The sequence below is a fragment of the Antennarius striatus genome, chromosome 15 (genome assembly GCF_040054535.1).
Source record: "Antennarius striatus isolate MH-2024 chromosome 15, ASM4005453v1, whole genome shotgun sequence".
NCBI lineage: Eukaryota > Metazoa > Chordata > Actinopteri > Lophiiformes > Antennariidae > Antennarius > Antennarius striatus.
The window spans coordinates 16,666,686-16,684,523 of NC_090790.1; the positions used below are offsets into that span (position 1 = coordinate 16,666,686).

The 17,838-nt window shown below is 42.1% G+C and overlaps 1 protein-coding gene across 1 annotated transcript; it reads left to right on the plus strand.

Annotated features, from left to right (window-relative positions):
* The first annotated feature begins 309 nt into the window (after window positions 1-309).
* aif1l (allograft inflammatory factor 1-like) lies at window positions 310-9,594 on the plus strand. The gene is made up of 6 exons (XM_068335343.1): window positions 310-456; window positions 615-676; window positions 2,239-2,305; window positions 4,940-4,981; window positions 5,666-5,825; window positions 7,653-9,594. Exons 1-6 carry the CDS (start codon window positions 432-434, stop codon window positions 7,738-7,740), a joined length of 444 nt encoding a protein of 147 aa, XP_068191444.1. The 5' UTR covers window positions 310-431; the 3' UTR covers window positions 7,741-9,594.
* The last annotated feature ends 8,244 nt before the right edge of the window (window positions 9,595-17,838 follow it).

The window sequence follows — 17,838 nt, forward strand, 5'->3', positions numbered from 1 at the left end:
CTCCCACTGTCTGCTCCCACACTGAGGTGGCTGGGTGGGCGCGGGAATCAAACCACCAATCCTGCGAACATTGGATGACCTGCTCTGCTACTGCCACCCAAATAAAATCCATGGTAATAAATTGCATTTGTATTTTTTTTTCCTTTAATGACTGCTTTATAATGTATACCCTATTCTAATGTATTTGTTCAATATTTTTACTCATTTCTATCCGTGCGCTGAAGACGTTCTTAACTGGGTCAAGTTTATTTTGAAAAACCTTAACCGGATGCGCATTATCTAGTTGCGTCTTTGTGCGCTTAACGACAGATCCGACCGACCCGCTGAGCAGCGTCTCCAGCAGAGAACAGAGCGTCAACGCCGTGGACAGTCGCTCTCTGGCGTGGATTTTTCCCATTTTCTGTCTTCATACTTTCCAAATATCTTCCGAAATGCCTTCAAATACAAACGTACAAGGTAATAAATAAAACAAAAGCAAACGGCTTTGTTTCTTTTCCCGGGCATCTTTGTTGCTAGCAAAAAGCTTCGAGTCGAGGCAGCATCACCACAGGCCCACTTTGGACATTCGTGGATTAGCTTGCTATTAAAAAAATAACGTGATTCTCTCTCCGTAGGAGGGAAAGCCTTCGCCCGCTTGAAGGAGCAGCAGATGCAGAAACTGGAGGAGATCAACCAGGTACGCCTGTTTTATTCTATTTAATTTAATTTAATTTATTTTCTTTGGTCTGCGTCCCCGCGCGTAACGCGGATTTGAATCTGCGGTCACGCACACACTTGACGTCGGCCTTGTTTTTTGAACGTGTGGGCCCGGGTGATTTAAGGTACCAAGATTTCCTTTATTGTGAATTAACACGCCTGAATTCTTTTCGTAAACTTGATGAGGATGATGCGTTTTATTGATCTATGCGCACTGGTGGCACTTGTTGAACGGCTACGTGTGGGGATTCCCCCTGGAACCTGATCACATGGATGTATCGATTACTTAAATGCAGTGTTAGCGGTTTGCAGCCTGGTTTTCCTTTCCATCCTTGGCCCGATAACTGTGGAACACTTCCCACGGATTAACGAGCTGTCTGTATCATCTCTGTTTACCTCCTCTGCTTTGGCTGGTCGCCTGGCATCAGCTCCCACACGGGGAACCAGGTCGAGGTCAGAGGTCAGCCAGGAGCGCCTCAGACCAGTCATCAAGTCTTTGTTCTTTAATGAGATTTATTTATTGGCTTTAAAGGATTTAAATCCACGTCACTCATTTTTAAAAAAAAAACTAATTTAGAGAAACAGCACATGGTTTTAAATTGGCTCTAAGCACACACTAATTAAATACTACTAAGAGGTTTTGTCATGCATCTAAACCCGAGAGGTTGTGGTGAAGACGTCCAGTTCCTGCTGGAAGATGATGTCACCGTCATGGAAGGACCAGCGGAACGGAACGGGATGGAACGTGAAATGCTTCTTGTTGATTGGTTGAGATCCTCCGGAGCCTCAGCAGTTTCTTGCTGACTCAGGATGATATCATGTGGAGGTTGAGCCGCTCCATGAGGAGGAGGATTACTACTTCATCTCTGCTGATGTGGGAACACACAGTTCATCTGTTAACTCATCGATTGACAGGCGGGAACTACGGTGAGCGCGGAAGCCCAAATTTAACTTGTTCCAGCTTTTCTATTGCAAATAAATTCAATTTGCTCATTTTCCACGTCTTTGAGCTGAGAATTGTCAAAATAGAAGAAATGAGACAAAATTGATTCAGAGGAACGATTTGATCAGGAAATTATTTTAGTTCCAGCCTCAAACACAGAGGAAATGTGACTCACCATCCGGAACATGTGACGCTGACTCTGACCTCAAAAAAAGTGGTTTCATGCCTCGTGGTCGTCGTTTGTGTAAACTCACACACTTGTCATTGAGATGACATTCCTGTGTTAGGGGGCGGGGTGGAGGGGGGGGTGAATCAGCACTCCGATGTCGGGCCTTAGCGATAAATAGTGGTTGTGTTTATTTCTCCTCACCCTCAATTACATATTTGACGGATACCTTAACGTCAGAGCAGGGAACAGCCTCTTTCTCTGTCCTGCTGGCTCTTCCTTACATTAAGCCAACCCTCCCCCCTCCCCCCGGAATCCAACGTTGATTTTCATGGGAGAGTCTCACCGGAATCAAACGTGTTGAACCCGTTTTCTCTTTTTCTCCCATTTGTTTTAACCCCTCCTTCTCCTCTTCCTCTGTTTTTTTCTCCAGGAATACCTGGAAGACCAGAAATACAGGGATGAAGAAGACCTGGCTGAAAAGTTGGAAGGTCTCAAAAGTAAGAATCAACTCCTTGCAGGAGTTTCAGGATCTTCAGGCATGAGGTCATCTTTGTCAGGGCGCGTCCCTCCATTCTGGCTTTTGTCTTTTTCTGAACGGTTGTTTGTTTGTTGGCAGTCAGTGCACACACACACACACACACACACACACACATCGTCAGCTTTTGCTTTTCTCTGTGGGAAAGATATACTGCTGTGAATTCTGGGAGGTTTTCAAGGCCAAGTCCTCGGCGGTCTTAGAGGAATGCGCCGGGGCATTCTTCTGCTTGTTGTTAAAATATTCAGAACTTTCCCGGATGAAATCGTAGCTCCTGGGAATACTGAAAATACTCCACATAAGGTTTAATTACATGAACACAATTGCATGATTTATCAGGAAAAAAACCTTCCTCTGATATTACAGATGTTTGCCTCAGTGCATGAAAAAACATTTTGGTTTTTTGAGCTGTAAATTTTATGTTTTAATGTGATTTTTTTTCCAGACAGGACATCAAATGGCTGATTTATTTTTTATTTTTTTTACTATATGAAATGAGGTACATGCATCTGTGTCCTACTTAAAATCTGTAATTGCCAGAGGAAATGGAGCAGCAAGAAAAAACAGAAAAGGGACAAACGCTCAGATCCTGAGGGGAATGTTTTGGATGTTTTCTGCAAATTTTTTTTTTTTTTTTGCTCCGTTAGGGGAAAAAAAGTCAGTTAATAGAGAAGAAAAGTCATTTTTGTTCACTTGCCTATCAGTGTAGCGTACCATTTTCATTTTAAGCCAGCTGGATGTTCAGCTTTTGCCTTGCGATGTAAGAAAGAGCACAGCTAAAGACTTCAAATATCAGTGAGATGCAAACGATGAGGTGAAATCAGGGCCATCTCAGCTTGCAGCACGCAGCAGGAAGAAGAAAATCTTTCTACAACCTCACTAAAACACAAGGAAAAAACAACAATAGAGCAGCTTAGTCTGTTCACGTAAACGAGGGCAATAAAGTTTATTTAAACGTGCAAAGTGGTCCAATAAATGTCCTTCGTAGTTCATTCAAGGGCATCTGATGCCAAACTAGCTGGTGACATCATGCGTCAGATTACTTTCAGTGGCGCTTTTCCAAGATTAAATTAAGGTGAGATTAAATCCTCATCTATTTTAAGGACGTCATCGTTTTAGTGTTGAAAACCTCCCGCTAAAAATAATTTTTTTAAAAACAACCGTAATAACATGTAAGGACAGAAACGGTCATGAAATGACCCCGACGTGATTCCGGCGAAGGAATGTGGGTCAGGAAGATCCGCTGAAGGCCGGAGCTTTGTTCGCTTCTCTGTGGCTGCTTCTGATCAACAGGCTGCCCCGCGACAAATGGCCCACTCAGAGGACGTGTGTGTGTGTGTGTGTATGGAGGCCCTCTACTCCCCAGGGTCTGGGAACAGGGTCCTCATTGTCCCGTCGCATCCCCCCGTGGGCTCACACAGTTAACACAGCTCCCTCTCTCTCTCAGAGCTTCCACTGTGGCGCAGAAATAGCGAGTGTAACGTGAGTAAACGGGTGGAGCGTCTGCAGCAGATGTTAGGCGTGGAGTTTTATTACATCCCGCTTCAAAGCGGTGATGTATTGGGATTGTCAGCGTCCGTGTGTTCGTCCATTCATATGTCCACCAAATATCTTCACAAGCGTTGCAGATAGAAAGATGAAACAAAAAAGCAGATTACTCAGGCAGCAAAGGGGATGGAAATGAGATGATGATCTCGATCTTGATAAAACTAGGTGAAGGTCAAATTCCAACTTTTGTTCACTCAGGAACCGGATAAGATAGAAAGACGAGGGAGAAGGCCAGGTCTGGGGGGGAGTCTGAAACTGAGTTCCGCTCAGGAGAGAACAAATACTGAGTACTGAGTGTTTGTGACGAGTACAGCTTCTACTTCTTCTTCTCCTTTTTCCTCTACTTTTACTTTTATTTCTACTTTTGCTCCTTATTTCTTTCCTCGGTCACTCGACTTTTACTTCTACTTCTACCACTTCTCTTTCCCGCCCTCTTCCTTCTGTTCTTCCTTTCCCCTACCTTCTCCCAGCCTCCTCCTCCTGCTCCTCCTCTGTCTTTTCCTCCTCCGTCTAACTTCCATATCAGGAGCAAAGCTGCTCTGGTTCTGAAATATTCTGAAGAACAGCCATCAGCATCCGGACCGACTCTCTGCCCAGGAGTTGATGATACAGATTAGAGCTTCTGTTTTAAAACCCCTCCCCCGACACCCCCCAGTTGCTGACATCACTGTTAGGATCAGATTTAATTGAGGGGGACACTTCCTCATTTGCTGTATTTTATACTTTAATTTTCCATTTAACTTCCTGACTCTCATTCTCTAACCCCCAAACTTACTCGCTTTCCTTCGCCTGCTCTCTGCCAACATACATCCAAAACACACACACACACAAAAACACACCTGTCACCGTCAGCTGTTTGTTCGTCTCCTCTTGCCAGTCCAGCTGTCAGACAGACGATCACACACAGCATGTGTAATCGCGTCTGCTGACATGTCAGGTGTCGGCTCAGACTCGGCGGCGTTTGCTAAAATGTTGCACCAACGGCGCGTGAGCCGAGAATAAATCACCACCGCTGACAGCGACCTCTGTGTGTTTCCTGTTGTTCCAGATAAATACGCTGAGTTCGACCTGAACGACCAAGGAGAGATCGGTGAGTAACGCCGCGGAGAAACAACTGTCAGCGGAGTCGTGTGCGGCGCTGACACGACGGAACAGTAATTAATACGGCGTGTGGATTGTCTGAGAGCAAGTCTCGGGTGTCGCACTGTTGTCCTGTGGGTAAACTGAGTCCACACTGAACACTGGTGACAGAGAGCTTTTAGTTATCCAGCAGATGTGAGAGGATCGGTGTGGCGTCTGTCAGTAGGACCTGAAGAAATATGTGGTGTGCAGTATTTTCCGCACTATAAGGCGCACCTAAAAATCCTTAATTTTCTGAAAAACCGACAAGTTTTATATATAAAAAACAGTTGTAAAATGGGCCAGTCATTGAAAATGCGCCGTATAATCCAGTGCGCCGTATAATCCAGTGCACTTTATAATCCAGTGCCAGTCATTGAAGGTGTGCCTTATGGTGCAGAAAATACTGCATTCATTGTGGAATACACCCCACTGCTGATCAGTGGATTTCCTAAGGCTACACAGCTGTTTGGTTCTTCACATTGTTTGTGTGAAAATTATCCTACTTTCATTAATACACCATAAATGTCCCGTGATGACATCATAGGGGTTATCCGGAGATGGTGAGGTCTAATTTTTAGGCTTCTATACAAGCTTAGAACCTAAACCTCTCACCTTCAGCTGCATCTGACCCTCTACCAAATCTCTCTTCTAGATCTGATGGGTCTGAAGCGGATGATGGAGAAGCTGGGGGTGCCCAAGACCCACTTGGAGTTGAAAAAAATGATCACGGAAGTTGCCGGGAACAGCACGGCCATCAACTACAGGGACTTTGTGAAGATGATGCTGGGGAAGCGTTCGGCTGTGCTCAAACTGTAAGTCTCATTTGCTGCGTCAGCCAATCCTTTCATCCATCAGCAGAGGGTCCCGATGATGTCATTACTGGTGCTGCATTAGTTTGTAATCTCTATGGTAACAAAGCCCATCTGTGTAGCCTATCCATAGTCAACCCTTCCCCATCCTGAGCTGGGATCATGTGATTAGGGGACGCCGATAGGCTGCTGAGCGGCTGACGTGGAAACGCCGGCCGACAGCACTTATCTTAAAAATACACCTCAAAATCGACGTTTTTTACAAACTATTTAGATTTTTGGAGAAGTTCTTCAACAGATGCAACGATACATTCTGTGCGTTTCTGATTAGCATAGCAGCTAAGCCTATTATAGCTGTCTAGCCGGGGGCCGAGCACCGGCCTGCTACCGCGCGTCGGTCCTGCTGGACTGAGCTGGCTGGACTGTTTAGCAGGCAAATCTCATAATCCCAGAAACACCGAGCAGAGGAAGCACATAACTTTTCCTCCTTTGCCCTTAACCGTTTTCGAAAGTGTATCCCATAATCCGCCAGCCGCTATTTATACACGTCACAACCCCTCCCAGCCTCAATCAGTCCGCTTAGCTGCATTATGGGTCTCTTCCTCTTCGTGCTTTGAATCGGTATTGAAGTGAAGGGTTTTTGTTTCATCTTTTTAAAAGCTTAAACTCAGCTGAAGGCCACAGGAAATTGTGTGTGTGTGTGTGTGTGTCTGTGTGTGTGTGTGTGTGTGTGTGTGTGTGTGTGTGTGTGTGTGTGTGTGTGTGTGTGTGTTTGTGTTTTTGTGTGTTGCAGTGCACACACTACTAATCTAGATGTTCTGTGTGGGTTTGCAGTGTGTGTCATGACGTTGATATCAGAGCAACAGTCGATGTTCCAGATGCAGAAAATGAGTCTGGAGGGTTTTAATGACTTCACAGAATCAAAGCCTCTCAACGTCGTTTTTACCGGCTGAATCGGCGGTCGACCAGCGGGTGTTACGGGCGACCTCTCCGTAGCCAAGGTGGAGGAAGAAGGAGGTGAAAGAGGTCATCATCAGAAGGACGTTCCAGCGTTGGGATTGCAGCACGTTGCTTTCAGGACGGTTGCTCCTTACGGGCTCAGCGGAGCTCCGCAAAAGTTTTTCCAAAAAAGGAAATTGAAGACAGGCATGGGCTCTGAATGGCTGCCTTCAGATCGCTCACCCCGCTGTGTCGTGTAGAACCTAAAACCTCATTCCCTGTAGCCCCTTCATGCTTTTTTCCTTCATTCCTTTCCTTTCACGCTGCTGCTCACTTCCTTCTGACTGGACCGGAACTGTTTCCGTCTCCTCCGGCAGCAGATCCACACGTCGACATGTTGTCCTTCATGCTCCTCTTCCTCACCTCACCTGCCTCTGCAACAATCTGCATGTTTAACTTGCGTCTCTTTTCTTTTTTTGATCCAACATCAGCGTGATCTGACAACATTAATCGCTGTCGCCGTTTAAAACCTTTAAATCCATGTTAGCTTTGTCTTCTCGCTGTCTATTAATCACACAGAGTGATGTCAGTGCCAGTCGGAGACGGAACTGCAGACATAAATCAAAGTAACCCCCAGCGTTAAACTCATGCACCCTTTATGGGCCCCAACAACCAGCCAGACCTCTGACTAACCCAGTATCCTGCATCGACCCGGCTCAGAATAAACCTGAACTGACCATGAATCACACAGATTCTTATCGCTTCGAGCCAAAGAAATCCGTTTTGTCGGGACATCCTGCCTGTAGGTGTTGTGACTTAAAAGTAAGAGCGCTGTACGTGAGAGAAAGCCTCAGAACCACTTGTTTATTTCTTCCTCCTCTCCCCCCACAGAGTCTTGGTCTTTGAAGACAAAGCCAACGGCTCCCCCTGCAAACCGACAGGACCTCCTCCAAAGCGGGACATCGCCAGCCTGCCTTAAGCGTGGCGATGAGCGGCCGGACTGCTAACGGGGCGGGGGGACCACCCTTGGTTGTGTGAAGTCGAGTCTCTTAACATGTGCAGTTTTGTATTAGTGTGGGACCAGTGATGAAGAATGTTATTTTGTGACATAAGGTGTGTGCAAGGTGTCTCTAAATGATGTTTGACTGTGAATATCATCATCATCTTCTATTTTTTTGTAATTAAAATGTAGCATTGACAGTTTAACGTGTAATCCGCTTGACAATTTAACATTTTGTAGTTCAGTCAATGTTTAATTGATTTGTTTTAAGGGAATATTCACAAGTACTCCAGCGTTTGGTTTATTTTTTTCCTTTCATTGTTACTTTATGGGACTTGTTTTAACGTGAGAGTAGCATGCTTTTTGGAGAAGCGTTTTCTCCGACACATTTTTGCACTGTCCTCTGTGGTCTTGGATAAATTCCTGCAGCTAATCTTGGTTTGCGTCTCGCTTTAGATCAGGTGCCAGAGATTACAGGCCCGGCCCATTTCCTCTGGGCCAGAGCTGCCACCCTTTGGATACTGATCTGGAATCAGTAACTGGGTTATCACGTCCACTTCCGCTATTTTTTTTTTTTTTTTTACATATTTGTGATGTGTTTTCAATATCCAGTAGTCGAGAGAAGAACAAGAAATCACACTGACCTTCCAGTTTCAGCACAAAGCTGGAAGAACCGCGTGTCTGGCTCCGTTTTCGATCTGTCATCTGAAGTCCGTTCAGAAGGCGTGTGATTTACGGGCACATGGAGAGAACAACTGGACATCAGACGCTGACAGAGTACAATCATTGTCTTTCCAAGTGCCTCAACATGCAGAACCTGCAGAGCTCAAGCACATCGATTGGGGGGAAAAGAACAAAAAAAATGAGAGCGCGTTCAGACCAGGCAGTCGTCTCGGCTCACTACTTCCGGAAAATTGTGAAATTGGTGAATTTTGTTGATGTTTAAAGTGTTTCCACAACATTCGGGGTGAAGTTTTAAATGTTTTCATATTTTTCTTCCATCTGTCGTCCGTTTGCTACAGCAACTGTTTGTTTTTAACCTGTTGACTGGGTGACTTTAAAAGCTTTTCAGGTGAACCCTCCACACTAGGCTTGGGATTCATGTGTGTGTTCATTCCTTTTGAATTTCCTTTCCTATGAGCTGTCCTGTGAAATCTGTATTTTGTGCCTCTGTTTCTCTGTATAATTTAAATATAACTCCGTGTTACCCGTGAATTTGGTACTTGTGACATTTTCAATCCACCTAAGATCTTTCAAGCTCTGAGTTGTTATGTTGTGGGATTGGTATGTTACACATTTTAATGTTAAGATGCACATTGTTCGAACACACCAAAGCGATTAAAACTCTTCCACTGGCCTGTTAAGATTTAAATCATTTATTGCAGTGACGGAGATCTCGTTAAATTCTTCACTTATCGCGTGTTTGGATGAAAAGTAATGACTTTAATGGGCGAAGTTTAGTGTTTTAATCGTGGTTGGATGTTTTCTTTATTTCACTAGTGAACACCAGTGTTTGTTCATTTCTGTGTTCATAGCAAGAGACGACGCTCTGTGCTTAGAGGGAGATTGTTTTGTGCTGCTTACGTCATCCCTCGTACAGAAAGGTGACAAAGGTTGCTCGCATTCAACACTGTCTATCCGTTAAACCAAGGGTTGTGTCGCGACACGACTTTCCCCATTGGTACCAATAGACTGAGACACTAATGTTTTGTGGGGGTCTTTGTTCACTGCTTTTATTCCATTATTGTTTTTCATCCATTTTGCATTTTACTTCATGTACATGCAGCTGTATGTGTACTCACTCAAGCAATAAAAGGTTTTGATGAGAAAAAAACACAAGATGTCTGATCTGGCTTGGTTTTGGTTCATTTAAAGGTTGTTTGTGTTTCTTTAGGAGTTTTTCTGCTGTGGGGTTGTCTCAGGTTTTAGTGATCCTGTTAAAAGCTTTTATTTAGAACATACGGCAGGATGAGATGTCATTTTGAGATGAGAAGCAGCTTCTAGCTTCACAGTGGAATGCATAAAGCTGCAGATCAATTTGAAAGATGAGTATTAAACGAGGAGAGAAAAGAGGAAACAGACGAGAGACGACTTACGGATCGTGGACAGAAGTCTTTGAATTACTGGGAAGTGAAAGAGTCATATTAGCCATGATTTCAGAGGCCGAGCCGTGACCCGGTGGGAAATCCATGGAAACACTTCTTGCTCCTTCAAAGAAGGCGCGCAGTCGTGCGTAACGGAGCGCGTTAGCAGGCGCGCGTAAATCTACTGTTTCCCAAACGGCACATCCCTCAATTGCAAATTAAATGCGCACATTAGAGTGTCTGATAGTGACAGTTTTAATGAAGGGAAAACAAAACTGTATTCTCTTCTCCTTTCATCCCTCCCTCCCCACGCTCCTCCCATATCCCTGCCCCTGCGCGTCCCATAAATCACCGTCTGCTCCGTGTTTTGTCCTCATCCGCGCCAACTGAAAAGGAGAATGAGGAACATTGACAAGATACGTCTTTTATTGCTGTGTGAAATCCTATTTCTCTTTTCTCCCATTCTGTCTCTCATCATCCATCTGCCCATACTCATCTTCCTGTCTTTCATGTTTGCCCATGAGGGAACATGTTGTGCTATCAGAGATAATAATTACTGTTATTAGTATAATAAACAGGAGGTGTACCTTTTTCCATATGGTGTTGCCGGAGGGAGAATGCTGGGTGGAACAGGAGCTCCTGCTGTACTACACTTGCCTTCCATTCAGACAGCTGTGGATGCACACACACATGCTCTAATCTGGATCCGATTCAGTATCAGGATCATAATCCGGATGTAGCTCAATGTATGGATCTGGAACATAATTCGGGTGTGGGAGGTGTTGGTAGGTGACCGTCTTTATATGGTGATGATATGGTCAACGATAGCGCTGGTGACGTCACACTGGGTTAGTGTCTAGATGAGGAACGATTAAAATTGATGATACATATTTATAATTAAAGATGTTAAATATACTTCGGTTCTACAAACATCATTCCAAAGTCTTTCCTCTGCCAAATGAGTTGATTGGACGACCCAGATAATGTTTCTATTACATGTATGTATAATTGAAAAGACCACTGATCATATTTATGTTTTTCTTCCTGTGCTTTATTATCATCCTGTCAGTTTTATAAGGGTTTGATGATGCAATGTGACACACTGTGCCTAGTGTGTGTCTGCATCTATTAAAACCATCCAGCAACCTGTCCGGTGGGAATGTTCCATCAGTGTACTTTACTATATCCGCCAGTAGGGGGCAGTATTAATAAAGCCTTTATTTGCCTTTGGTTCATTCTCCACAGGATATACTGATACTTTTCGATTTCATGCAAATATAGATTTAAATGTTCTACTTGACAGAAAGTTAGCTAAAGTACAAGACTTTTCCAAGTTGTTGGTGAAATACTTCAGGATTTGCACATGACTTTTGTTGAATTGACTAGAAATTGAACATGAATGTTTTTTATATTCTATTGAAAAAGTTAATTTCATGTCACTTTCATTATTATTATCATTATCATTATTATTCTAACAAAATAATCTGGTGAAAAAGAGACGAGAGACTGCTGTTAAGTCCCCACCACCACTTGCCTGTGCTCATTGATGGTAAATTTAAAGATTGACTGCGTTTTAAAACAGACACTCTTTATTTTATTTTACTGGTGTGGTAATAGAATAGAATCCTTTGACACTGACTTGAATCTGGCGTTGCTCGTCCAGCTTTCCTTTAAGCATTTACAAACCCACTCAAATAGCTCCCTGCTGTCAAACTCTACCCTTTCTTTCAGTATCTTTTTCATGTGACACATTCAGTTTTGACTAAGTTATCACTTTCACAGCAGTGCATGTTGCATACTTTACATTTCAAATGTTGAGCTGTAGAATTATTTTGAAAAATATTTCTTTTGTGTAGAACTATGTTGTTGACAATCCAACATGATTTTTCTATACAGGTGTAAAAAAAAAATGAAAGAAAAAAATTATGCATAATTGGAAAGATTCTATACTTTTGTAAGTCTAGAATACTACACTTGATTTATAGGCAAAAACTTCGATATAATCTCTTTATACGCAAGATGATTTACTGAAAATAGAAGTTGCGTTCTTGAAATTAAATGACCACTAATAAATTATGAGAGAGAGAGAGAGACAGAGAGAGAGAGATCCATGACAATGCAATGTAAAACAAGCCAATCCCAGCTCAAACCGATCATAGCAAAAGTCTCCCTCCCCCATCGTCCAAGTCACTTTTCCAAAGCTGAGCTCCAGTCTAACATCTTACTGTGATTTTTGTCTGAACCCCATGAGTCCTGGACTACCTACCAATGCTGTGGATGATCAAGATAGGCTAAGAGAGAAAAAGGAGTAGAGGGAGAACATCGTATTGACTATTCACCACTTAAAGCAGCAGCAGGAGGAAAGAAGGAAGGGGTCAGTGAGGGAGGGAGGAAGAATATCACAAGTGAGGAAGAGAAGAGGAGAGCAACAGTACGAACCGGCAACAGGGAGGGTGAAATGGACCTTTCAGATTGCTTCTTCCTCATCCATCCCTGTCCCTTCTTCCTCATCCATCCCTGGCTCTTCTTCTTCCTCCCCCCTTGTAGTGGCTGATCCTCAGTTTTCCCGCCTGCCATTGGTCATACTGTGGAAGTCTAACGATTTCTGGTGAGTGTTATCCTGCTTTCCATTTGTCATCTCATTACGCTGCTGGGTTTGAGAATCTGTTTTTTACTATTTTTTTTCTTTCTACCCAGTGGCACCCCACTTCACTCAGACAGTGACCACAGGTCTGCAACCCATCCTGTGCTCAGCAATTAATTTTTACAAGGGGCGACACGAGAAACCTGAATTGTGTCGGAGAGCCACACCAACGATAACTTGAACTTAATTCTGCTCAACTTTCTTCCATTGTAAAATGCACTAATTTAAATGTTTTCAATAGCTGGTATTAATAATTGGAAGTATAAAACCCTTTGTAAATACTGTATGTATATTAGACTATTTGAGGTTATGGTGTTTAATTTAAGTAATTTGTGTAATTTGTGTGTACGGAATTTGATTGGTCTCACACGGGACGGACAGAGACGTACAACGGGCCAGATGTGGCCCACGGGCCGCAGTTTGGTATGGTCTGGCTTAAAGCATCCGATGCCCCATTCCACTTACTTTTCAAATAAAAGTTTTTTAAAAATTGATATTTGAGCCTTTTAACTGAATCAAACAGACGTCTCACTAAGGTCGTCTGCATTTTGACCATCAAAGCTGTGACAATGAGTTATGGAGCGCCTAGTTTAATGAGGTAATTACAGTTTTACTGTCATTTTTCATAGATTTGGCACCAAAGAGGATAAATAGTTGTGTAACGTGTTTGAAATGTGTAGAAGTGAACGTTCTTTGACATTTTACCACCTGAATATTCATCGTTATGAACGACACAAAGACGACTATAATATTTTTAGCCTCGGCTCTGCCGCTGTAAAGGGGTCCATGAGGACACGGATGATTTAACGGCATCACAATAATAAGCACCTTCAAAATAAGAGTCACCTTTGACACTTGCCATTTATATTATTGACAATGCATTTACATTCTCAGCAGCCCTTCTGGGTTCCCGGAACCACACATAGTAGAGTCACAACAGTCAGAATTAACGACAGTTAAAATATTGTGGGCCACTAAGAGTCAGAATAGATGGAATAAATAAACATACCCTAATTGCCCACCTAAAACATGTAAGAAAGATTTTAGACTCATTTGAGCTTCCTGTAATGGAAAATCAGCAAAAAGAGGGGCGAGTCTCTCCCCAGCAGAGCAATCAGCATGTAAATGCTGAAGCAAAACACCTCAAAATTCTCCCTTGTATTATTTTAAATAACCTAACAATAGCATTTAATTAACACAGTTACACCTGAGCATTTACAATTTAACCAAAGAAGTCTCTGTTGTTATTTCACTTTTCTCCGTGTTTAATTATTCCAAATTAAAGTCTCGCTTTCGATCCTCCAGGGCTTTAATTAGAGACTGAATTAAAGTTATGTAAATACACAACTGAAGTCTCACATTCCTTAAATAGCGTTTGGATTTGGAACACCCTAATTTGTTCTTTTGAAGTTTGTCAAAGCACCAGGATGCTTATCCCTTGGGCCCATGACTGCTCACCGGCTCACAATCTGTTCATAATGTTTGCAGATGACACAAACTCACCTTCTAATCTGCACCATCGAGAGCGTCCTGCCAGCAGCATCACGGTGTGGTACGTTCCATGCATGTTCCATGTTCCTCCTGCAGCAGGACCCTTGATGTTTGCAACTCACTTTAAGTCAACCAAAAAAAAAAAAGAGAGGGGGGGTTGTGTAATGTCGCTGTTAAGATCAAAGGAATTAAAGAATTATTTTTTTTTCATCTTTTATCATTAAATTACTCTAAAAATTAGAAAATATCAGAAGAAACTTTGATGTGTGACTGGTAACTGTCGTGTTTCTCAGCACAGATATTGCCAGTGCTGCAAAATTTGTTTGTAATGATTTCACATTTTTGATGACCATAACTGAAAATACCTGACAGCAATACACAGATAGATAGATAGATAGATAGATAGATAGATAGATAGATAGATAGATAGATAGATAGATAGATAGATAGATAGATAGATAGATAGATAGATAGATAGATAGATAGATAGATAGATAGATAGATAGATAGATAGATAGATAGATAGATAGATAGATAGATAGATAGATAGATACTTTTCCTGAACTTGTTGTTCTGTCAATACAGTAGTTCTGTGTTCTAAATGCTAGAAAGACACACATTTCTCCCACAAGATTATTTTCTTAGTTAAAGACATCTAGTCTTATTGTCTTTTTGTACATACTACTATTGCTGAACAAGCCAGGCTTCCTATTCTGTTACTTGAATAATCATCAGAATCATTGATTGCGAAATAAATGGATTACTGCAGCTCCAGACCCCTGCTTATTCTGTATCTCTGATACTTTCAGCACTTTACAGAATTTACATTTCAGTTTCAATGCAATAGAAGCTACTAGAGCAACATCAGAACTTAAATGTAGACATCATATCCTCAATCCTTTCACCTGTTCCTTCATACAGATCCCACTAAATTAATTACATTGTAGAAAAGATCTAATTCCACGAGCTAGACTTGCAGCGTTCCTGCCATACATATTCAATGATCACCAATTCCTCCTGCTTTTAGCTAGTGTCATTAAAAGTTCTAGATGTTGAGATATTCCTCTGCTGTTTAAACATCATTCAAATATTTTCCTATTGTTTGTAGTTTTTCCACAAGTGTTCCCCAAACTTGATCACACTTTAGGATTTTTAGGACTCGTAGAGTCAGGGCGTGAGAGTGTTTGTAGAGTGGACAGAGAAATAAGCCAAACTGAACGTAACACACTCCCCCAACTGTGACTCTACGGTCAGAAAAACTAAGTAGAAACACAGGAGATTTAGTCCTTCTGAAAAATATGCATTCATATGCTTTCATAAGCTGTTTGTCCTACAGCTTATTTAAGAGTTTTCATTAGAACTCTTAAATCTTGTTTCATAATCTCCAACAGAAGAGTACTGTAGTCAAAGTTAAATTGGGATAGATATTTAGTTTCACCCTCACAAATCAAATTCTATGGTGTTCAGAGGGTTCTCAGAATTCCTACTGTCCCTTTATTTCTTGGATATGACCTGAGGTTTTAGCAGAGAAGCACTTTTTGTTTGGGGAAGAATTTTTTAAAAATCTGCCCTTGTGAAACTTGACACCTGTCTATCAATCTTCTTTGCATGTGTGTGTGTGTGTGTCTGCATTTGCATTACCAGTTGCACGTCCAAAATTCTTCGGAAACTTTCTAGTTTTTAGTGTAATTTTAAAAAAAAAAGATGAAGAAAAGGTAATTCTTTCATTTCTTTGATCTATATATTGCATTACATGACATTGTACAGGCATCAACTAAGTTAAATTAAAAGACACAAACCTACTGTGCTTACTTTCACTCTGGTTATGGACAACACAAGACACAACACTCGGAGCAAGGACCGCCAAAAGTCTAGGATGGAATCTGTTGTACAGACTGAGGAGTTGGACACTGGAAGCTGTCTCAACTCCAAAGAGGGTCAGTACCAGGTGCAGTCCTTTCTAGGACAGGGCGCCTTTGGGAAAGTTGCGGCATGCTTGAGACTGAGTGATCAGAAGAGATTTGCCATCAAAGTGATGAAGGGCCAGAAACAAGCTGAAGACGAGGTGTCTGATAAAGCGCTAGCAATGTAAATCCTTTTTGTAGTGTAACCGCTGATGTGAGTCAAGCTAACACATTATTAATCCCTAGGTGTCTTCCATGAAAAAATTGAGCGTGCTCGATCAAAACACAAGCAATATTGTCAACTGGTACGACTTTTTCACTGATGGGATACACTACTGCCTGGTTTTTGAGCAGCTTCACTTAAATCTTCGTGACTTTGTGAACCAAAGGTCACCCAAACATCTCTTCCTGAAGGAAATTCGACCGATTGTCCAGCAGGTATGTACTCTTTTCTCTTGTATATGTATTAAAATGATTGTTCATCATATATGGTAATCCCACGCTTATTTGTGCTTCAAGATGCACGGCCTCACTACATCACAGATTTTTAGTAGGTAGTCACGTGATAACGTACGCTCATGCTACTGGCTGACAGCATCTGTGTGTGCACTGCGTTCCGAGACTCACAGAACGCAGCGCACTTCCATGTATAAAGGAAACACTATTCTTTAATGCAAAAGTGTTTTAAACAGTCTACAAGAGTGTGGAAAAAGGTAATACAGATATAAAGTGGTTTAATACTGAAAGACCAGCTTTTTCAGCTGGTCCTGGAACGCCTTAACTGCGAGTAACAAGGGATTACTGTATTGTAATAAATTAATGACTTTTATTTTGAAATATTTCCAGCTTGCCACAGCTCTCCATCACTTGAAGTCTATTAAAATGACACATGCAGACCTCAAGCTGGACAACGTGATGCTGGTCAATCACACCACTGAGCCCTACAGAGTCAAACTCATTGACTTTGGCTTGGCTACTCATGCATCACGTGCCATATTGTGCCCATACCTCCAGACACGTCCATACAGGTGAGAAATTGGGGATCTCTTGGAGATCAGTTGGGTTTACAAATTCATAGCCTCTGTAAATAAATTTATGGCAATAGTACCCGCGATAATACTCATTCAGTGAAAAATATAGTCACCTGACATGTTTGCATGTCTTTTTCAGGTCTCCTGAAATTCTCTTGGGACTTCCGTTCACAGAGGCCATAGATATGTGGTCTCTGGGCTGCTTGGCTGCAGAATTGTATCTTGGCTCTCCCTTGTACCCTGGCAACAACGAGTATGATATGGTAAGTACTGCTCAAACTTAACATTTCCTCATCAAAATTAGGTTTCATGTATTACTGAATGAACCACTTTCTGATCTGGAGTGTTTATGCAGTGAATGGGACGGGGAGGTGTGAAATTTTGTTAATAGCTCTGCAGGATTCATCCATATTTTACATAAAGGTGTCAGCTTGCAAAGTTTTTTTTTTTTTTTCTTTCAGATAAGGTACATCACGGAAACGCAGGGAAAGCCACCGGACTCTCTGCTCAAAATGGGTCGTAAAACGTTTTACTTTTTCACCAAGTTTTACAACTCCAGGGCCACTTTCTGGAAACTCAAGGTATCATTACTGCTCTGTCTGTTCTGAATGTTGAAATTTCAGTTTTATACTCATTAACATCAGATAGCTTGAACTGTTTTATTTTCCTTTCGGCTTGTCCTGTTAAGGGTCTCCACAAAGTGATTGACTGACTGAAAAGGATCATCCTTTTCCATCAATCAATCAATCAATCAATCAATCAATCAATCAATCAATCAATCAATCAATCAATCAATCAATCAATCAATCAATCAATCAACTTTTATTTATTAAGCGCTTAATCACATCAACAGACATTTCAAAGCGGTTTTACAGACAGAGAAACCCAACAGAACCCTCCAGAGCAAGCATAAGCAACAGTGG